At 37.8% G+C, this 22854-nt stretch overlaps 1 protein-coding gene across 1 annotated transcript; it reads right to left on the bottom strand.

Annotated features, from left to right (window-relative positions):
* Positions 1–611: 611 nt before the first annotated feature.
* CLUL1 (clusterin like 1) lies at positions 612–15442 on the bottom strand. Its single transcript, XM_008928344.3, has 9 exons — positions 15343–15442; positions 14318–14427; positions 12865–13013; positions 10873–11040; positions 8450–8894; positions 7179–7316; positions 4106–4320; positions 2845–3015; positions 612–1038 (listed from the first exon to the last, which is right to left on the bottom strand). The coding sequence occupies exons 2-8, from the start codon at positions 14418–14420 to the stop codon at positions 2848–2850; spliced, it is 1386 nt and encodes a 461-aa protein (XP_008926592.1). The 5' UTR covers positions 14421–14427; positions 15343–15442; the 3' UTR covers positions 612–1038; positions 2845–2847.
* Between the last annotated feature and the right edge of the window lie 7412 nt (positions 15443–22854).

Here is a 22854-nt window from a genome sequence, read left to right as displayed (position 1 = left end):
AGAACAGAGGACTGTGGATTAGAAAATGCTACTTTTCCTTGCAGCAGGCAGAAAATCATCTTTCCCACAATTTAAAACAATTAAATGGCCTTTTTCTTGTATAAATTTGTATACTTACTTGTATGTATAGAAGTAAAGGAAAACATAAAGTATAACTAGGGTGGGGATATTTTTCTATATTCATATCTAATATAGATGGTTTTGTACACTTTGAAATTAATACGATTTATTTAGCAGGGATACAGTTGAAAATGGTGCATATATCTGTGTGCAAACAATGCTTAGAAATACTGAGCACAGCAAATGAAACTAAATCACCTAGAGCTCTGCTTCTAGCTGAGTGATATATCAGTTCTTAACCTTTATTATAATTTACAAATACCATTGAAAGCTAATGTGTGTAATTTTGGAAAAAATGAACTTCTTTACTGATAAAGGCTGTTAGTTAATTAAAAAATAAATTCCGGAGGCCAACTACAAGTAAGAAATGCCAAAGGCAGAAAACTTAGTACTGCATATTCAGAAAAGTCATTTAATGTACACAATAAACATCAAAAGCAACTGAAAGAAGAAATGGAACATTTTCATCACAAAATAATATGCTACATTCATATGGAAATCTGGTTGATTCAAACTTAGCTGAATGTGCAACATCTGTAGGGACCAATCTTGAAAATGATTAAGAATGTGCTTGAATTCAAGCATGCAGATAGAAATTACTTGTATGCTTACAGCTGATTATTTTCTTAAATATTTGGATAACCAGAGCCATAGCTTGTTATCAAAGATTACCTAATTTACAACATAAATAACATTTTATTTTAATAAATGAATATTAAAATGGATTTGTTTTGGTTTTGATTTAAAAGATTTCTACAGTCTTTGGTTGATAGCTTATATGTCACAGTATTTACTAAGCAAAATTTTATTTATATGCAACTATTTTAACCATAGTAATTTAACAATTAGCTGTATGTTGAGCATAGGGGTATTTCAACCATAGTGGTCAAGGAAGAAAGATTTCACACATCTTCTTTCCTAGGAGGAAAAAAAAAAAAGAAATTATACATTTTGGTTTTGGATTGAGAAAAATATGTTAGAAAAATTAGTATGTGTGGAATGTGTCAGTGTCCTACTATAGAAACATAAATGACATAAAACCCAAAGAGAAATGGTTTTTTTCCCTCTTTTTTCGTTCTTATAGATCTTTCCTTTTTCTTGTAGACTTTTAACTCTTTTTTTTTATCATCACATTTTCATGTGAATGTGTAATCTTGTGCAAACTGAATGTAAAATGGTAGTGTGATTTGGAAATCAATGCCACTTATTTTTCTCAGGTATGAAATAGCTACACAAGATATGTTGCACAGAAAAATCAGACTGAAATTCAGGCTAAAAATCATAATCAGACTAAGGAAATAATTATTCTCATTACTAGGCCTTGAAGATTAGTATTCCATGATCTGAAAGAGTGTATCAATAAGTGCATATCAATTACAGGGAATTTTGAAGAAAGTTTGTACAGAAACTGTTTGAACATTTTATTTGATGTGTTTGTAAATATTAGAAGTGTTTGTATTTTAAATATAATATACTCCTCATTTCACCAATATTTACCTAAACAAAGTTCGTAGTGAGGCTTATTATATTATGCCCAAATTCTGCAGCCCACCTCAGCCTCTCTGGTGGAAATGATTTCTTTCATCTGTTTAAAAATTTTATGTCTAACCTCAAAAGAATAACCAGAGTTAATACAAAATACTGACATTTTCTTCATCTACTTTGTTAACGTTGAATGCTTTTTACATGCCTCCTTGGACTTCTCCGTGTGTTCAGGTCATGCTTCAGTCGCTGGGTTGAGGATATCAGACATCCAATGACCTAAAAAGGAGCTGTGTCCAAATCTAGTCCTATTCAGAGGACTGGGGGGACAACGTAGTGATTTGCCTAAAGGTCTCATGTATCTTGCAGCTCTGTCCCCTGGTAAAACCACTTGTAAGAGGTCACTAAACCTGTGCATCCCAGGGCCCCCTAGGAAGGGAAACCTAGGGAAGGGTGGCTTACAAGCTGCAGAGCAGCATGATGCCACCTAAACCCACCCCATCTTTCCTGGAGATTCCCTGTTGGGTTAGAGAATATGTAGCATTTTTTAATCCCTGCCTGCCTGCCTGACTGGTTCTTCCTTCCTCATCTGGAAATCCCTTAAACATGGAGGGAGACTTCTACAAAAATGGTTAGAAGCCTGTGAGAAGGATCTTTCTGTGGATGTTCCTGCAAGTTGAACTGCAGATTCTGTTTACACTGTTAATCTGAGCAGAGTGCTGCTAATGGAGAAACGTTATGATAAGACAGATCTTTCAAGTCCTGGTGCTGGTTCTCACTTTGCAGTCCTTTATCATGAAAAATAATACAAGCATGCTCTTAAACACCACTGAAAATAAAAGCATAATGAAGAGTGGCAATTCGAGTTCGTTCATGATGAATAAACACAAAGACATGGTTTTTGATGCCAAGACAGTGGACTGTGGTTGTGAGGCAATTCTTTTCCAAAGAAATGTTTATCATCACGTTACCTCATCCCAGATGTTACTTAAAGATCGAGGGTTTCACAGTTAAATTAGTCAAATCATTTAATATCATTGTGTCTGTATTTGCAGGCTAGAACATTGAGTGTTTGTTTCTGTTTTCCATAACGCTTCTGTTTGTCTTAATCAATATGTTGTTTCTCAGGAGGCAGTCTTGTATATACCATGACCGAATTCTGTTCCAAGTGAAGTTTATTGCAATGTAAACACCTGTTAGGAAGAATTTTGTTTTCCATGAAAGGACAAAGAATGAACTTACCACTTAGAAATTCTGCTTATACAGTTGCAGTGCTTTCCCAGCTACATATTCAATGAATTCAGCACTCTCTGGGTCTAAATTGGGAGGAACTTTAATGGTGAAAGTAGGAGAAGTCAGAATATTCACATCTACCACAGTTTCATTTTTACTGGAGGGATCCCCAGGTACCACCTAGAAGAAATCAGTACTTTAGACACTACAAACTACTGAGTACTTTCAGTTTTGTTTATACCTACTGTGCCCACTGTCTTTAATAAGGGAAAATTAAATAGAGGAATAATTTAGACCTCTCTGCTTTCTTTAAATTGCTTTCTTCTGAAAAGACAGTGGGTGTCTGAATTAATGCCAAAGCTTATTGTAGGTGGTGGAAAGAGCTGACATGGCAATGCAAGACCGTATTAAAGCACTACATGTTAATATTTATACCATGAACTCCATCTATAAAGAACTTCTCCTAATGAAAACTTGTAAATTGTCCCACTAATTTCAGTACAACTTTTGTGTGGTTGAAGTTATGTATTCCTTTGTGTTTTTCTAAACCCGACTTAGTTCTGTAGCTTTATTTTCCTCAAACAGATAGCTCAGACTGAGTTGTGAAAGTGTGCCTGTCCCCTTGTACCTATTTTGTGCTTTATTTTTTGTGGTTTGCACCATCATTTTGTATAGTTTTTGTTGTAATAGTAGTACATTGTATTTCTGAGCAGGAAAGGAGAATTCGTCCCTTGCCCAGGAAAATTGAATTTACCTTGGATGTATTCTGGTGTGTGAGATACAATTAATCATGATGTACTTATTGGAATATTGACAGATGCTGTCAAACATATGCAGCTTCCACTGCAAGAATCTGTCTAACATTTGCCTTCTTTGAACTTTGGAATATATAGGTACAAACATAGACAGCTAGATATTCATTGATCCAATAAAGATGTGTTACTGACTGGTGCAGTGCAATTTATCTGTGAAGGTAATCTGAGACCAGTCAAAGCTGCTAGTGTCAATTTACTCTTATCAGACAGTGATTCAGGTTAGCCTGTCAGCCATGCATCAGGCTGAAAGGATTTAGAAGAAAATAGTTTCTAACCTCAGGAGTTTCAGCTCATCAAAGGATTATCGAGCGTACACAAATTCAAGATGAATAGGAATGTTGTGTTGTACAACCAGACATCACACATGTACAAACATCCCAAACCCCCAAGAACGTAAATATGAGCAAAGTGCAGGTCAAAGGCAGCAATAACTCCCTTCAGAAGACAACCCTTACCTTAACTATATTGAAAATGCTTTCTGGTCCGATGGTCATATTGGATAACTCAGACACCCACCCAAATCTTTCTTTCATTTTGGTCAACAAGTAGGAAGTGTCTTCTGTGTGATGCTGAACCACCTGGAGAATCTGCTCATACTGCTCCCCTGAGAGGTTAACCAGCTTAAAGGCTTCATCAAATTTTATGTGCAGCTCAGGAACGTTTGGGCAATCTGTTAGAAAATACAGTATTATGTTTTGTACTTTGTCTCTTTTATCTGAAGTAATGAAAACTGTAAAAAAGTCTAGCAAAGGGGCATGGTTTGGGTTGGTCTTTAAATAATACTGAAAAAAAGAATAATTCTTGCTTACCTCTTTTGGTAGATTTAGTTTAGGCTCACAATGACTTAAAGGATAATTATCCCATTTATTATATTACAATGACTTACCAAGTAATTTAAGGTTTATATTGTATTTAATGGCTATAGATTTTCTCTTATGCTAAATAGATTTGGTAGATTTTGCATACAGCAACATCATAATCTCCTTATACATTATGGTTTTCTTTTAATTGCTCGTATTCCATTGTCAATCTATCCCAGGTATATAAACTGCAAGGCAGGGATTGGGGGAGCAAAGTTCCTCCCTCTGGAAGAGAAGATCGGTTTTGAGACCACATGAGGAGCCTGAATATATGTGTGTAGGTCTGTTGGACTTGATGAGTCCTGAGGGAATTGACTGATGTAATAGAAGCTCTGCTAAGGCACATGGAGAACAGGGAAGTGATTTGGGACAGCCAGCACAACTTCACTAAGTGCAAGTCCTGCATGACCAACCTGGTGACCTCCTATGATGGAGTGATTACATCAGTGGACAAGGAAAGAGTTAGAGATGTCATTTATCCGGACTTCTGTAAAGCCTTTTATGTGGTCCCCCACAATATTCTTCTCCCTAAATTGGAGAAAGATGTATTTGATGGGTGGACTGTTTGGTGGATGAAGAATTGTCTGGTTGGTCAGATCCAGAGGGGAATGGTCAACAGCACAATGTCCAGATAGAGATCAGTGACTAGTGATGTCCCTTGGGGGCCTATGTTGGGACCAGTACTGTTTAGTGTCTTCATAAATGACATCGACAGTGGGATCAAGTGCACCCTCAGCAAGTTTACGGATGCCACCAAGCTGAATGGTGCTGTTGACATGCCTGAAGGACGGATGCCATCCCGAGGGACCTGGAGGAGCTGGAGAAGTGGGCCCATGGGAGCCTCATGAGGTTCAACACGACCAAGTGCAAGGTGCTGCAACTGGGTTGATGCAATCCCCAGTATCAACGCAGACTGGGGAATGAGGGGATTGAGAGCAGCCCTACCAAGAAGGACTTGGAGGTGCTGGTGGATGAGAGGCTAGACATGAGCCAGCAATGCACGCTTCTTCCCAGAAACCCAACTGTATCCTGGGCTGCATCAAAAGAATCATGGTCAGCAGATCACTCCACTCCCATGAGACCCCTGGAGTACTGCATGTGGGTTTGGAGTCCTCAGCACAGAAAGATATGGACCTGTTGGAGCGAGTCCAGAGGAGGGAAACAAAGATGATCAGAGGGCTGGAGCACCTCTCTTAAGAGGAGAGACTGAGAGACTTGGGGTTATTCAGCTTAGAGAAGAGAAGATTCCAGGAAGACTTACTGTGGCCTTTGAAGAAAATTTGTGGCCTTCAGTACCTGAATAAGGACAAACTTCTTATCAGGGCCTGAGGACAAGGGGTAATGACTTTAAACTGAAAGAGGGTGTTTTCAGACTAGATATAAAGAAGGCGTTTTTTACAATGAGGGTGGTAAAACATGGAAACAAATTGCCTAGAGAGGTGATAGATGTCCCATCCCTGGAAACATTCAAGGTCAGATTGGATGGGGCTCTGAGCAACCTGATCTAGATAAGTGTGTTCCTGCTCATTGTAGGGGGCTCAGAGTAGATGACCTGTAAAAGTCCCTACCCAACCAAACTATTCTATGATTTTATGTCACAGGTTATTAAAAGAAAGCCTGTAATGTATGTTAGTATTCCTGTTGAATTTTAAGACCTAATATTTATCTAACGATAACTAGACATCATCTTCAATGAACTTAGAACTGAAGATTCCTGTGGCTTTTTTTACTGGAATATGGATATTAAACAAGAACATTTTATTAAACCTATACAAAAATTACTCCAGAAAAATTCAATTTGTTTTCTGTGCAATAATATTGTCAAGGGACACCTTCAGGCTGATAATAAAGTAATTACAGATACAAACTGGTATCTGTAATACATGGGTGTAGATAAAAAAATATTTTAAGTGGTCTGATATTCTTTTCAAAATGTGTCAGTGTATCATTAATATTTGCCACACTGGAGATATTCTGAAGACATTTGAGTTTAAGCACGTTTTCTGGCTTTTAAGACCTAAAAAATTATAGAAATACAGATGTGTTATGCTGCAGTGGGAGTTCTAGATGATGCAGTCTGAATTTTTTTCAGGTGCCCATGAAGGGCACATACCAGGGCTCTGCCACCTCCTTACATACTGACATGAAATCCCCTTTTTGTCAGCCCTGTTTGCTAACATCGTTCAACAAAGAATAATTACAAGCTCTTACTTTCCTTGTGAGGAGCTGAGTGTTGTGTGATGTTACACCTGGTTGTCAGCGGGAGAAGCAAGTGTCAGGAGTTTGAGCTTCTCCTCACTTTCTGCTCAGCACTGCTGCACCCAGGCAGGATCGATTGCTGACTGACATCTTGTGTCTTTGCAGGATGGTCAGCTCTAACAAAATATATCGGTGTTTTGTTACAGACTGTGGAACTTCTCTTTGGACCACCAGCGGTATGTTAATAACTGAGTTATAGTGACACTCTGTGGAGACAGTGGGGAAAGCTAATAGAAATCATCTGGATTGAGGAATGGTGATTGTACCTGTAGTTACAGTAATAACTCAGTGATTGAATATTAATTCCAAAAATATGAAGACAGTGCAGTAGAAAATGACAGAAAACTCAAAATCTACAAACCAGGAATCAATGCATTACAGAAGAAAAACGAGAAAAATAGCTCTTTACCATGCAAAAGATTGTCTTGACATTTCTGACATCTCTCATGAAACTGTGGGCATCCAGAGGAGTTCTCCCGAAGCTCCCTGCACTGAGGTCTCTGGTGCCCTGGCACAATTTTTGAGAACATGCCACTTCTGTCAGGATCTGCAATGAAGTCGTAGTATTTTTAGACTGCCATTAAGCTTAGAGTTTTGATAAATACACATTCATTACCTAGTCTGAGTTCTTTCAAAGAATTCATGCCACTGTAGTATATTCCTTAACAAAGACACTGTAGTGTATTCCCCACTAATAACCAAAAATTACTAATATTATTACACATTATTTGTTTCTACAACATCTGCGTTCTGGTAAGATCTTTTTGACCCTTAGAAGTCAAGATGTTTCATAATCACATACAGCTAGATGAGTGCACAGTACCAAAACTTATTTCTGAGGTGACATGGCTCCTGATACAGAAAAAAAATTTTGAAACTGTTGAAGAATCACTTAACTTTATGTTTCCTGATGATCATATAACGGTTATGTCACCTACCACTCAGGGTTATGGCGTGTGCTCACTGCGATCTCCTTCTAGACAGGCACCAGCACGTATTTAAATGATGCTTGCTCTACTTTTTCACGAGTAAAATATAAAGCTTATTTGTACTCTAAAACTTGGCCATGTTTCTTTCCCTTCACTGAGAGTTATCACCAGTGGTATGCCCAGAATTTTCTGGTCACTGAAAAACCTGATGGCGGGTCTTTATTTGACTGGTATTTGATTGGCACATTACATTGCTGCAGTAAACTGGAACTTGCAGCTGTCAAGCTGAACTTAACATCATTTGGCAAGGGCAGGGATATGTCTTGACATCCCATGGTATTACTCTAATTTTTTAGAATTGGTGACCTGTCAATAAGAGATGATACAAATCATATCCTGACAAATGCTGAGATTAAATGTGTCAGTCAGCCTTATGAAAACCTGCATCTGTCATGAATGCAAGGGCTCCTGAGGAACTCCTGCAAATAGTTTGAGAAGTGCCATGAAAATCAGGCTGTGTAGGATCCACAAGCCTCCCTGCAATATTTCTCTGAGATTTCTAGGTGACTTGTTCATTTAACTGATAAAAGTTATCTTTGCCCCATGTCTCTTTAACCAAGAAAACCTCCAGAGCTTCCTTACAGTATCTCACACTAAAATAATGGAAGCTGAATCATTAACCATAGTTTAGCAATCCCAAAATGTTTGATGTCATTGACAGTGCAGTTGGTTTTCATTTTCTAACACTTGCCTTTGGTTTGTTCTGGCAAATCTCTTCGATAGTCTCTGTATTCATCAAATACATCGGTAATCACCTCACTGACACCTTCAAACACGGTCCTACTGAAATCAAAAACTATCTGTAAAAAGCCAGGCATAGCCCAGCCTTTTTGTGAGCTGTCATTTCTGGTGGTGTCCTCAGGTAAAGCTGCCATGCTGGGGGACTCATTCAAGTCCAGATCAGACATGAAATACATCTGAAAAGACTGGTCAAATTCTTTTTGCATGTGCTTGAAAAAAATGAAACTTCTGTCAAATATTGAGCCCACATCTGATAATAGTTGGCTAAATAAATCTTCCATTTTTACTAGCTGGGTATCTTCTTTCTCAGACTTTTCATTAAACTGGATGTCTTTTCCTTGATCCTCATGAAAAGTGAAAATGAGGGGAGGTATTTTCCTCAAAAAATCTTCAACCTGTGTATGAGAAGGAGACAGATGAGCTGCCTGACAAGTTACCAGTTTGTCATCTCTCAGGCTCTAATTTTTCTTTTTCAAACACTTGTAGAAACAATTACCTCTTAATAACTGCAAACACAGCATATTCTCTGAAGTAATTTAAGACACTAGACCCTAAAGAGGGGAAGTACATTCAATCTAAATCATTAGCATTAATTTTACTCCAAATCAGATCTGGAGTAAAAAGGTTGCCAGTTGCCCTTTAATCTGTGGAGGCTCAAAGTGTCGGCATTCGGATTTCTTCCAACAAACAACTTGGACTTTATCTTGGAAAGATGCGAGATGCATTTCTGTGTACTTATGTGCAGTGTAGGGAACAGAAGGTGATTGTTCTTGCCATGATTTGTAAAAAGCCTGCCCACTCTCGCCAATGGGCAAGTCCTTACGTCCTTCTGCAAACTGAAACCCAGCAAAATCAAGAGAGCAGTGACTCTCAGTCCATGGTTTGATGATGGAAGAATCCGAGTGTCAACTCTGCTATACAGGGTTCCCAGTTCCTCAGTCACTGGTCTCAGCCGCTGGTTCCCCGCTCTGCTTTAAGACAGTACTTCTCCCTGAGCCAATGGAGTGCTTTTTGGAGCCACATTCCATGGCATTAGGAAACAGGTAAGCATCAAGAAGCACCCTGCTAAACACATACACATAGATATAGACAGATATTCTTATAGATAGATATAGACAGATATACACATACATTTAAAAAAAAATAAATCACATCATCATCTCGATCTGACCGCTAGTGCAGCTCAGAGGGAAGGTGAACTGTGAAACGGCACTGCAGGACCAGCCTAAGCCAGTGTTGCCCCCTCTGCCTGTGTGTCCTCACCCACAGCTATCCTCTTTGTCTTTTTTTTGTTTTAATTATTTAGGTCATATCACATTTTTCTTACTTTGAATGCTTCAAATAAGGCATATAGCTCACTGAGGAAGTTACCAAGAGGGTCAAAGACAGTGACAAAGTGGTATATAACTTTTACTGCAATAATTTCAGCATCCACGACCTCTTGAAAGCCTAAGAGATACATTTGAGGTATCTGTGAGTGGTATCTAAAAGGCTAAAAGTATCACCAATAGTCTTAAATTTAATATCTCCCACATTTTAACCTGAATTAGTTTAAGAATATACACAAATGTTATACATTTCTGCTCCAAAGCTTGTCTGAAACACAGTATGTTTAATGTTTAGGTTATTATATTTTTCAATACACGGGGTGTGAAAGCTAGGTAATCTGGCTACCATTTCAGTAGCAGTAATTGCAGTATTGTTTGTTAAGCTACACTTAAAGCATGTGCCCAAACAAAAAGAAAAAAAGGGATTACAATTTTATTAAGTCTTGTAGTAATAATAATTTACCAGCCAGGAAAGCATATTTTATTTCTGGTAGAAGTAGGGGAATCTCCTTTAATGACAGGTTCCTTTATTAAAAAAATAGTTAAGCATTTTAAAGCTTTTTTGTTACTTCAAGAGTTGATTTAAAATAAGTATAGGAAAGAATGATGTTGTACAAGTAGGAGATTTTTTTTTTCCCAATGGAATTTTGCTAACTATATCTACACTTTTATCTTGGTCGATTTTCAGATGGACCATAAAGAATCTATGTGGTGGTTTTTACAAATAGTTATTGACTATCCTAATGCAAGTCCTACTGTGAGGAAACATTGCATATCTGTAATGAGTCGGTTGGAGTCAGGGGAATAATCAGTGTCCATGGAATCTCGCCGGGGTGCAACTGAACTAATTTTGGCTCAATGTCCAATGAATATAATCACATATAATCCCTGTCATATAACTCTGCATTTCGATACCCTCCAAATCAAATTAATATTAGTAACCTGATACAACTACAGATTTAGGTATTGAGAAAAGAAAATGTGCTGTATCTAAAACTCTTAGGTGAATTCAAAAGTATTCTCTGGATACAAAGTTTCTTCCTACCTTTCTTTTAAAGGTTGACACACCACGCTTGCAAGTTGTGTAATATCTCATGCAGGTGCTTTCTAAACAAGATTCACATTCATCCCATAAATTTTTCAAGGCTACTTGACATTGTCTTTCTTCTTCTTCCAATCTTGCCTTTACTTCATCCATAAGTCGCAAGGCTTGCTAAGTAAGAGAAAGATTCAGTTGAGGGTAATTTTCAGATTAGTGTTCCAAGTACTTATCCCAGTGTTGATCACTCATTTTGACTATTTTGGCGTCCTTTTTTTTGCTAATGCCTAACCATTAGGGTAAGTTGTCTTCTCAGCTGCAGTCACATATGGAGGGAATTGAAAATTGAAAACCTTTTTCTTATAGGATTTTTCCGATGTTGTTCTCTCAGGAGGCACAGCCTACAGAAACAAATGGATCTCTACAGTCTACTAGGAGCTTTAATGTAATGAAAAAAGCCACACATCTTTCTGTGCAAGAAGAATTCAACCTCCCACGTGGTCGTGTGCTCAACTTGTATTTTTTTCATGTAATCTGAACAGTATTCATCTGTTCTACTAACAGTGCCTTTCTCTATTCTTTAAGGGATTAATATTCCATGAGGCTGGGTCTTTGCCATACATAAAGTATTTCTGTAATGCAGAAATATATGAAAGTATAGCATTTCTGCTGTTTGGGAGTATACTAATCACAAGACTGTAGCGAGGGATTTTCTTCCTGCTCTTGTGTGAGGCACTCCTTCCATAATGAAGAGAAACAAGACGCATTTTACAATGCTGCTTCTATTTATTGGATCCTTCTTCATCAGGTGGAGAACAAAGCTGAGCAGATCAGAAACAGCATTTTTGGAATAGATTTGGCAATGGAAAGACAGAAAATTTCTTCCTATTGAAGTAGATTGCACATCATTAATTTCTCTCTGCAATTGCAACATATTTTAATAGTTTAGGTTTCCAAACAGTGTTCCAAGTTGTTCCTAAGTATGAAAGAAACGTTTAATTGGTTGGGCTTATTCATTTTGGCAGCATTTCAGTAGGGAAGAGGCTCACAGAAAACTTCTATCAGAATATGCTTGATGGAGACAGCAACTGCGATCTTTGTAATCTATGTTTAGTTATTTTCTGATCTTTCTAATGCATTTATTCAGTGTTTTATGAACTCTCACTGTCAATGTAAGCTCTGTATAAATGATATCATCAAGTAAGAGCGAACAAGAGTGTTGATTGTGAGAGTGCAGTGGTGTTCCTAAAGATGCTAGAAAGCTGTCAGGTACTTTTTGGCTTGCTAATACAAATAGTTTAAACTAACTATCAGGTGTCAGGCCAAGAGGGAATTTTCCTTCAACTTCATTGAACCCAAAAGCTAGGATCTTTGTATTTTTTTTACTATACGGTAATCTCTGTTTATTCAGATCATCTGAGCACACGGCTCTGAGCCTAGGCATTGCACTACAACATTGGAAATTTCCCTGATTCACTGTACTTTTTCTAGAGCATGTTATCATTTGTGGCTTTGATTTTTTCCTCGAGGTCTGAAGTTTGCCAAACAAGCTGGGAAACATCTTTTGACCTCAGGTATTCAGAGACATGATAGGCAGAGCTGCTGGACCTTCCACACAAAACACTGTCACACAGTTGCCTGCAGTTGCCTTGGGGTGAATTCAGTGAAGTGGTGCATTTTTAGAAATGAGCAGTGAGTGCGATTTTCTTCTGATAGTAAGACAAAGGAGCAGAAGCAGATTTTCTATCAACCCTATGATCACATAAGAGATGTGATGCTGCTTAAAGTGTACATACAATGTGATTTACATTCTCTCCAGAAAAGGGGAGAGAAAAAGGGATCTCATCTGTGTTGCTTATTGGCCTGAGCACAATGGCATGCCGTACTACTTCCAGGACTGAGGCTAAATCCTTGTACAATCTGCCTCACCTTTGATTAAAAATAGCTGCAAGCTAACAAAAACACAAACAAAAAAAGCCCCAGATGCACTTATATTACCTGTTTTTCTTCACTGCTCTTCTTCAAGGTTTTCATCAGATCTATGTGCTTATCTTCATTTCTTTCCATCATAATTTTCATCTGCTTAATACCAATCAGAGCTTTCTTTACCTCTTCATCTACATACTTCTCTCCAACTTCAGATAATTCTAAAAAAAGCCAAATTATACAGTGACTTAATCAGATTTTAACACATTGCAAATTGTCATGCACTGCTGACGAAGGAGAATGAAACAGCTCTGTTTCCCTACAGTGGCAGAGCCAAATCTTGAGATAGTGAATGCTGAACAACACTGAGCCAAGACATTTTCCATCAGATAAGAATGCGGCCCAGAGCCTTCACAAGGATCAGCTGCATGTAACTCAAGCTGTATATTTGACTGTGCCACTGCTGATTACTGAATCCCAGAACAGTTGAGGCTGGGAGGCAGCTTTGGAGGTCATTGAGTCCAGCCCCCCTGCTTAAAGCAGCATCAACTAGAGCACGTTGCTCTAGTTGCTCCAAAACCTCATCCTGGATTTTGGATATCTCCAAGGATTACCCATCAGTTTTCTAATGACATAATCTATATATTTATCTTTGATCTGATAGCAGCCTGTGATAGCTTCCCTTTACATCTTGAAAATGTGGATTACAGGTGCCTTCAACCTGTTTTCTAGACTTCTGGTGAAGTAATGATCATTTTTGGTGAAAGCTTGAGCTGGCCCACATGTTGCACCTTGAAGCTATGCATGATTGCCTATCCTTTATCTGTATTTGTTCCCTTTGTGGAAATACCCTGAATATCACTGGAGCTATATAAAACAAGTAAAAATCCCATCACCTTGAGAATGCCAAAAGCACATGTCAGTAATTTCTTCCTTTATATCTTTCTTCCTCACACCTAACTTTTTTTGTTTGTTTGTTACAGAAATATGACTAATATAGACTGAAACAAAAAAATATTTAGTGGCTGATCCTCTTGGAGTTTCTATCAACAAAATAAAGCCATGCTTAGAGATGTGTATATGCAGAATAACTGCTATTTTCTAAATTAAGTAGTTTTATTTAAATTATTTGTAAAAGCCACCTTTCAGCAAAGTGTATAATTGTGAACATTTTCAAGGATTATTTAAACAAACAAAATAGTTCAAAATCTGTTGAATTTTGAGTTCAGTTTGTATTCTAATGATCTATGAGGAACCAAATAACCTATACATGTCCTGTAAATACTTTTTTTTTTTTTGCAAGGGGCTGCTTATCTGTTAATCCCTTTACTTTCTCATCCTGCTTGTTCTTATGTCCCCATTGTGTGTGTGGGGGGGGGGGGCACGCAGTCAGCTTTATTATGGTTTCTAAGCTCCATGCATGAAAGTGGAACGTCTTGATGCCAGTGAGTGTGGAAGTCAAAATGCACTAGCCAACTGGGGCCCAGGGCCCTCCAGCACACCCCAGAAAGAAAAGCATACGTACGCTTCAGGTTTTCCCGGAGATTCATTTCCTCCTGCTTTGTTGGGGCACATTGATGACCATTCAGCCATAGCATATATATTATAAATATCCAAGAGGACTTCATGTTCTTTCTATTAAAAAAGCAGGTCAGTGCAGTTAAATGTAAACATTGTTATGATGTTCAAATGCCTACATGCAATGTTTGCTAAGTGTTATACAAGTTCCCATTATTTTTGTCTTTAACTATGGTTTCTAAGATTTATAGCATGCATCTAAATGCTACTCTTAGTGAAAACACATGAGTAAGAAGCTTGACCTCATTTGTAATTATCTATTTAGATTAATTAGATGAATTCCACTGGGTTTGCGCAGTGGTTAACAGAATCAGGACATACATATATAAACCCAAAAGCTTATGCAGCTCAGTCTGTCCCTTTTATAACTTGTAAAAAGCACTAGTTACTGATTTCACACTGTGTCCTTAGTTTATAGCATAAATACATCCATGCTAAACAGTATTGTCAATTTTAAAAAGGGAAATTTCTGGAATGTTATTTCCTTCCTTGTGTCAAAACATGCGATTCCTTTCATTGTCCTTCAAAACAAGACTTATTATTTGAGATGTAATAATAGGTGTGCCAAGAAATTGGCAATTAGATCAATTTTGTAAACAAACAGATCAGCAGCTGAAAGAAATTCTAACAAAATAAGGGAAAGAAATGTCATTTGCTTTATTTCCCTCCTAAAAGCAGAGGAGAAAAGTTTATTTTTTAGAAATCATGCAACTGCACTTCATAGTTCTCATTTGATTAAATGAACACAGTATTTAAGTGCCTTCTTGTTAGCCAGTATAGCCTTACTGGAGTTGCAATTATCAGCCACAAGTGCATATGTAAATTAAAATCCTGGATTTGTTTATAGCCTGGATTCACTTCTATAGTTACTTGCATATCGTACCTTTACATTTATAGCAAAAGACCAAGTAACTTTGCAAAGAAATACAGAAACCCTTTACCAAAGAAAAGTAAAAAAAACGGTATATTTACCATTAATACTGAAACACCTCTTCTGCAAAATTGCTCCCTGCGTCAGGAAGGGGCTGGGCTGTGCTCTGATCTAATTTCTGGGAGTGTCAGGGATTTTGCCATGTTCTACTTATCTGATGAGAGGTACTTAATCCTATTAACGGGACGTTTTGTCGTTAGGCTGGAGGATTTTGCGTTTGTGGGACTTCATGCTCATCTCCGTGGGCAAAACCACCAGGGGGAGTGTTGGGCAGAATTGCCTAATTTAATGTAATTTGGAACTGCTATTTTTCTGTAGTCAGTGGCCTTTTGTCTTACTAGCTCTTCCATCGTCTTACATTTTACCTTAGGATACACCTGCAGCTTATGATATTAGTGAAACTGATACCATTAGTTTGGTTAAAAATAGCTTCCAAAGTTTAATCTCTTCCGCATAGTTTTAGTTTGCTATAAAAACCACTGAATTATGTAAGAGCCTTCTTTGTATATCTTCTGAAGGTACAGGAGTTGGAAAAAAAAAATCAAGAATCCAGATGCAGTCTGGCATATGAGTAGATTCTGAAATGAGATAAGAAATTTTTGGCATTTTGTACATCATTATACTTACCAATGTTTTGGGGGGTTGGCCTGTTAATGTTATTTTCTTCAGCTATTCCATGTCTGCGAAATATGTCTGAGATCTGTACAGAATACATCTGACCTGTACAAAGTTTTGTATACTTTGAAATGAGATATTTAAATACTAGTAGATTCTTGATATAAAATATGGGCAAATATTGTTAGCAAGTCGTATCTCACATTGTGATATTCATCAGTATTACTCCCTTGTAGTCAAAGAGGAGATGGGGAAAGTGGATGTCTGTAACAGCAGTTTGAAAGCATCCCATTCTTTTTTGTTTACCTCATAATTCATGAAAGGCAATTGATGGTTGGTGGTTAAGATCAAGCATGATTAATGTTGCTTAGACAAGAGAGTTGAGGAGTTTATTTTTAAACATGCTATCAGGAAGAGTGAGGAACCTGTTAGCTCTAAGGGGAACTGCAAGTTCCCAATTTGCATTAAAAATTAAGGTAGCTCCATTCTTATTTTCTGAAAATGATGAATGGAAGGAAATATGTGTTTTGTTGTAATCTATATGAATTACTGTCTCATTGAAATGCTGCTAACTCCTTGACCAAGACTCATCACTACCCAAAACCTTTCAAGTTCTGTTTTATGGAATTACCATGCAGACACCCTTGCAGACTTTACAATCTCCTGGCCAGACTGTTAAGCATTGTTGGGTCTTGGGCTAAAATAGAAGGGGCAGTTTCTCTCTCTCTCTGAGCCTTATGCTTGGCTCAGGAGACAGTGAAAACAGAAAACACGTTTGCACAAAGGAAGACCATCTATTACCAACATTTGTGAAATGTGTGTTATTAGCCTACACGTTTAATGAATCCTAACAAAGATTTTAATCTTTCACTGCAAGGGTTTGTCCACTCATTTTTGACATTTATCTTTTTATTCATTTATTCATTATTATCATTTTATTCATTTACTAGCAAAAGTTACTGCTGGACTTTCCCAACCTGACCCTATATAGAGAAAGCTTTACTCAATCCAGAGGAAAAAGGGCAGTTTCAACACATCACTCATAGTTCACAGGAATCTGTGAGAAAGCAGGAGGCTTCAGCCCTGCAGGCTGAGAGAGCAGCACTCCTGTCCCAGCGGGGAGAGGCTGGAGGATGCCTCTGGCACAGATCCCACTGCTTATTTTCAGAGTTGTCCACCTTCTCAAGGTCTCTGGGGGGGTCTCTGTGGGGGTCTCTGTTCAAGGACATGCTTGCACCTTGCAAAGCAAGTCCTTAAACTAATGCTGAGACATGGAGTCCTGGTGTGTGTTGGGCTCCTTTTCTCAATTCACTTGATTTTGAACATTGCAAAGTGTCTTGCATCGTCGTGGATGTTACTCCTCACACTTACTATAACTGTTATGTAACCACATGAAAATAGGCATTACTGTGTATATATATTTCTTTTTCCAAAACCATAAAATCCTAGTTCTTTGCTGTCATGTTTATTTCATAAATGTCTAATGACTGAAAGAGGAGGTCAAAGGAACCTGAGGACAAAACTGATTGAGCCAATATGTCTGTTAAAGTTAATCTTGAGCTTAACTTAATCTTTGAAGTGCACTTAAGAACCAAACACTCTGTTCCTGAAAGGCAGTTGTTAGTTATGCTTACTCTGAAAATCTTTTCCTCTTTCATTTCCATTTTGAATTGAATTAAACAAAAACCTCACTAATAATATCTTCAGGTTTCATATCAAATATCCACTCTCTTTTCTTTTAACATTTCAAATCTGATTTGCAGTGACCTATTGTGGAGATCTCCATTTTACATCTCAGCTTCCATGTTCAACAGTTTCCTCCTAATATTTTATTTTCCTCTGAATTTGAGTGCTTCAATCAGCTATAGCATGCCATGTCATGACATTGTGCTGACCTTCAATTTTTCACACTGTAATACAAGCAGATGATTCAGTGCCCACTGATGCTGTTGAAATTAATAAGGTACTCTTCTAATATTGAATCGTGCTGGAGACAGTCTGAAGAAGGTCTTGTGAGCAAATCATAGAAAGTGTCTTATGTCCCACCCCAACTGTTTTTTCACTACTACTGTATTTTAATTGAAATTAATATGTATATATTGAAAAAAAATGGGGAAATAGCTTGGAAAAGCATTTCAGTTAAAAAAAGCTTTTTGCAAGATACTGATAAATTGAAAAGTAAATAACTGTAACAAGATATATAGACATTGAGCTTGAACCTAGCTGAACTTGAGCAATGAGAGTTGTAGCTGCTTTGTGGATTTTCCTTAGGTCCTGTTGGATGACCTCCACGAATGTGTAACATTTTTTCACCATGTACTGTGACTTCTCCCTCTTTGTTGATCCATTCCACCTGGCAGGATTAAGCATCAAGAAATATGCTGAAATGGAATTTCCTGTGTTATACATTGGCTGTACGATTTTGTTCCAGTTATATATTTACACAATTATTTGCTGTTTGGAAGAGTTGTTTCCTACTATGCTACACATTTCCTACACGTTTCTTTCTGAGTTAGGCCAGTCATGTGGTGATCAGGCTGAAAATATCTGTACATATTTATGGACTCTATGAGTCATGTAAAGTGCTACATATTGACGTTAAATCTCTTGATAGTTGTATTAAATAGTCCCCAGTTCTACAAAATCATAATTAGCTTTATTTGGAAGTGCACTATTAGTTCCACTGCTTTCAATTGAAATTAAATCCTAGTGGGGGTTTATGGTGTAATTACATGGCTAATCTAAAGCATGCACAAAGCTTTGCTAGCACTTAGTATGGGGTTTAAGGCTATAGAATTGAACTTTTGTTTGTAAAGGTTTTTTGTTTTGGTTGGGTTCGGTTTTAATCCTTTGCAGTACTTCAGGAGCCCCTGAGTGGTTTCTACTTTCTCCTGTGTTTCAAACGGTCTGCCTTTGAGCTCTACCTGACTAGGTGAAGTTAGGAACCAAGGCTCCCTCCTTAGCCTGGAGGGAGAGATGCTCTCAGTTGTGGCCTCAGATGAAGGAGCTGAGGCTACAAGAAGTTGAATAGCTACAGTTAGTCTAAATTACACATCTTGCAAAAATACCAGCTCAGGCCCCCAGAGTAGCACAGCTGTGTTAGCATGATGGGATCCCAAAGTTCACGAGCCCTGAAGCTCAGAGTCAGGCTGACACAATTACTCTGTCTGGAGGAGGGTCAGACAATGCCAGGTCAGGACCCTGCACTGTGCTTAGCACAGACATGAAGCCAGCAGAAGGCAGAAATCGGCCTTTGTAACTTAGAGCATCACACTAAGATTTAATGTGGCTTTAGTTGGAACTATTAAGCTACAGCTTTTGGAGTCAGTGAGACCATCTCCACAAGGCTTAGCAGGCTTTAAAATTTATGAGCCTTTTCTGATTTCTTTTTGCTTGTCTATCCATGGATACTAATCATAAATATTGGGTGTAGAAAATAATCTTTCACTTCACTGCTGAAATTTTTTTTTCCAAGCCCTCCAGGGCTTTGATATGAAGTTCTAAATACTGGTCCCAGCAGTAATGTGACAACTGTTATTCACAGGGCCATGCAAATTTTTTTTGCACCTTATCCAGAGGCAAAGCAGAAGGGACCTATTGTGACTCTAAACACTCTTATGTGGGGAAACAAAATTATAACATAAAGAAATTTAATTGGTTTTAAGGAACAGAGAATTAAAACCTTAGAGTTGAATTAAAGACAATACAAAGCTGAAACCTAAAATTATGCAGTTGTCTTCAGAATTTGTGCTTAGGATATCAGCTAACTATTGAACTTGGAGTAGCACTATTACTGATGTTGTGTTATGTTATGTTATCAGCAGGAGATATCAAAGTCAATGCAAGGATAACAAAATGAGTTAGAAACAATTTATTACAAAGCTATGAAGCAAACCTGCATGGTACAGTTACACAAACATATTTCAGGAAGCATTTAATATTAAAATGCTGAAGTTTGGAACCAGATGTTTTGGAAGGATTTAGTTTCAAGCTTCCCTAGGAACATTAAAACAAAAAATTTTTATTGCATGCAGACATGTAATATATCAGCTTTCAGCCTGCAACTGAAAGGAACAGGGTTTCTTGTGTGTGTTCATCTGGTTTTCTTAAGCATATCTTCATCATTCAGCTCTGTATCACCTAGTTAAAAGAGTGGCTGATTACTGGAAACAACTCTGGAGTTTAATGAAATTGAGATGTCTGAATTATCAGTTTGTGAGGTTCTGAACCACTCTTGAAGATGCTGCTAACTGCCCTAATCTGCTGCTTTCATGAAAAGGAATTGATGGCATTCAGGATAGAGCCTTTATAATATTCAATGAAGAAACTGGAAATTGCTTTGTTGGGGAGTAATCCTCTCCTTGGTAACTTGAGCTCTTGTTTCTGCTGTGTTTAAAGTGGAACCTGCTCCAGTGCCTATGGGACAGCAAGCCCAAAGAAGTAGGTTTGAACATAAAGCTTCCTCAGTATAGCTGATAATCAGACACATGCTGTCCCCTTGCTTGTAGTAACACAGAAGTGGAGAAAGTAAAGCTGAAATGCTGCCTGAAGCTGACTTTTTCTCCATTCCAAATATTAAGGACAATTTCTAAGAAGACCCATGTTGCAATTAGAATTAATGACTTCATGCTTCTTAAGAGTTCTTGCTTAATTGCCATTGCACATGTTTTTACAGCTGTCCTTTTATATAACTGGTACCCTGTCCCATGCATCTGCCTCATACTCAAAGCTTTTAAAGCACTGTGAAAAAACAACATTAGTTACAGAGATCTGAAACCTGGGAGGAGAATAAAAAAAAGAAAAATTGAGTTCAGAGCAAATGGGACAAAAAAGGCAGAAAGGAAAATGAAGGTGAGATAGGAAAGACCATAAAGTACAAAATGTCAGATAAGGCTTTTACAAGAACAGTGTTTCCAATTGGAAATATATTAATCTGAATCCATATCCATATCCTCTACCAACAGCTAATTAATTATTGCAAACAACAATAATGTAGGAAGCCCACGAAGATGCACACGTGGTGGAACCGGACAACTATATAACCCTTGAAATCCTTTCTTCTTTCTCTCATTTCCTTCTGCTCTGGTATGAAGCCATTCTGGGAAAGACTAGGGGATTTGCCACACTACAAGTTGCTTAATACATTTGCAGGTACTGTGAAATACGAAGCACTAAGAAAAGAATTGTGGAATTCATCAGTCCAGATTTGAATGTGCACAGTGAATATGTGTACCTCAGCTAGCAGGTGATCTAGGTTTTCTTTGTAGCCAAAGAAGAGCTGCAGACTAAGCTGAAATTTAACTGTCCTACTGTAAACCTTGACCCCAGGGTTGGATGAGTGGCACTTTGGAAGACCCTGTTTTTCTCCCCTGACAAGAAAGTGAACACAGCAGACTAACCTAAGTGTACTTCTCTAAAGCTGAATGAACCTCATAGATGTGATATGCAGTTTTCAGCAGCACTTGGTTTGTTTGTGTTTGCCACTGGCATCCTGAACTGCATTAAGAAGATAGTCATTGGGTCAAGTGAAGTGATCGTTCCTTGCGATTCAGCACTGGTGAAGCCGCACCTAAAGTTCTGGGTCCAGTTTTGGGCTCCCCAGTAAAAGAGACATGGGCATGATGCAGTAAGTCTAGCACAGTCAGCTGAGATGGCAGCTACCACATCTAAATCATCATCTTTTTGAAAACTTGAATCAAAATGTTAAACTCATAAAAGATGACGGCAAACCCCTAGGGAGCACAATAATTTACTTAGGATTAGACTCTTAACACTTCAGTGTCATGCTAGTTTTTCACTTAGGCTATGGGTCAGCTACATAGTGATTAGTGTCCAGCACAGTATCACACATCCTACTTTCTGGACAGTGGTTTGTAGTGATTCTTTATGCTGATGTTTTTTGTTCTGTTCCTGCAGACAAATTATGTTAAAAAAAAATGCTAGAAGATAGGCTCATTGTGGATATTTAGCACAATGGACAGAAGGCTGTCTCCAGACCAAGAAGTCCATGAAAATTCACCTGCTGGAAGGATATTTGGAGTAGGCTCTTATTTATGCATTTAGCTAGGAGGTAATTTTTTTTCTCATAAAAATGCTAAAGTGAGATGCTTCACTGTCTTTCATTAATAGGAGGGTTTTATGGCTTTGCTTGTCTGACTCAGCAATTGCATCAAAATATTATTCCAGAAATTGTTGGAACAATGACCTCTTTGCTCTTAAGGCAGTGGAGCCCTGCCTTTCCTGAGCTGTGGAAAACTAAGTTGCCTCCTATGCAAATCAAGGCTATTTTTTTACTTCTACAATGAACTTTTTATAAAATTTGAAGATGTAAAAATATTTACCTCATCTCCAATTGGAAATTAGGCAGAAAAACATAATAATTTGTTCATTCAAGTTGAATTTTGTTTGGTCTCTTTAAGAATTGGATCTCTGTTGTGTACAATATAGTCTGTATATGCAAATTAGTAATAGAAAATTTAATGAAAAAAGGTTTTATTCTGGAACATTGACAAAACTCTGGAGTACTGGGGTAGTACTGTATGTTAAGCAGTAGTCTCACTGTATATTCTGAGCACCTTACAGAAGGGGTTTGGCTCTGCATCTGGTGAACAGACCAGATATAGAAGCCTTCAGAAAATAATTGGAACCATGAGCTGGGCAGTACTTCACTTCCTAGCTTGGCTGATCTGAAACTCTTTGCGTCATTTGCAAAAGAGCCAGAATCCCTGGTCACAAATATGTAGGACACAGGAATGGCCCAGTGACTAATACTAAAAATTCATAAATAATGCAAGTTCATTTGAAACACCATAAGTGCTAGAGAGCTTTCAAAGGTCCCTGGTACAGATGTAATTAAATTGCAAACATTGTTCAAAAGTAATTTGCTATTGATACTGAGAGATGATGCCACATTATGTATTTCCATACCTGACCTCAGA

This window comes from Manacus vitellinus, unplaced genomic scaffold (genome assembly GCF_001715985.3).
Source record: "Manacus vitellinus isolate BGI_N305 unplaced genomic scaffold, ASM171598v3 scaffold_1_pilon, whole genome shotgun sequence".
NCBI classification, from domain to species: domain Eukaryota; kingdom Metazoa; phylum Chordata; class Aves; order Passeriformes; family Pipridae; genus Manacus; species Manacus vitellinus.
The sequence above is the reverse complement of the archived record's forward strand: the minus strand, read 5'-3'. Positions and strand labels throughout refer to the sequence as shown.

Coding starts and splice junctions, on each gene's coding strand:
- CLUL1 (XM_008928344.3), bottom strand. CDS start 14,420: ATGAAGTCCTCTTGGATATTTATAATATATATGCTATGGCTGAATGGT. Junction 8,895..10,872: donor TGTCAACCTTTAAAAGAAAG/GTAGGAAGAAAC, acceptor TCTCATACACAG/GTTGAAGATTTTTTGAGGAA. Junction 7,317..8,449: donor TTTGCCAGAACAAACCAAAG/GCAAGTGTTAGA, acceptor ACTTCATTGCAG/ATCCTGACAGAAGTGGCATG.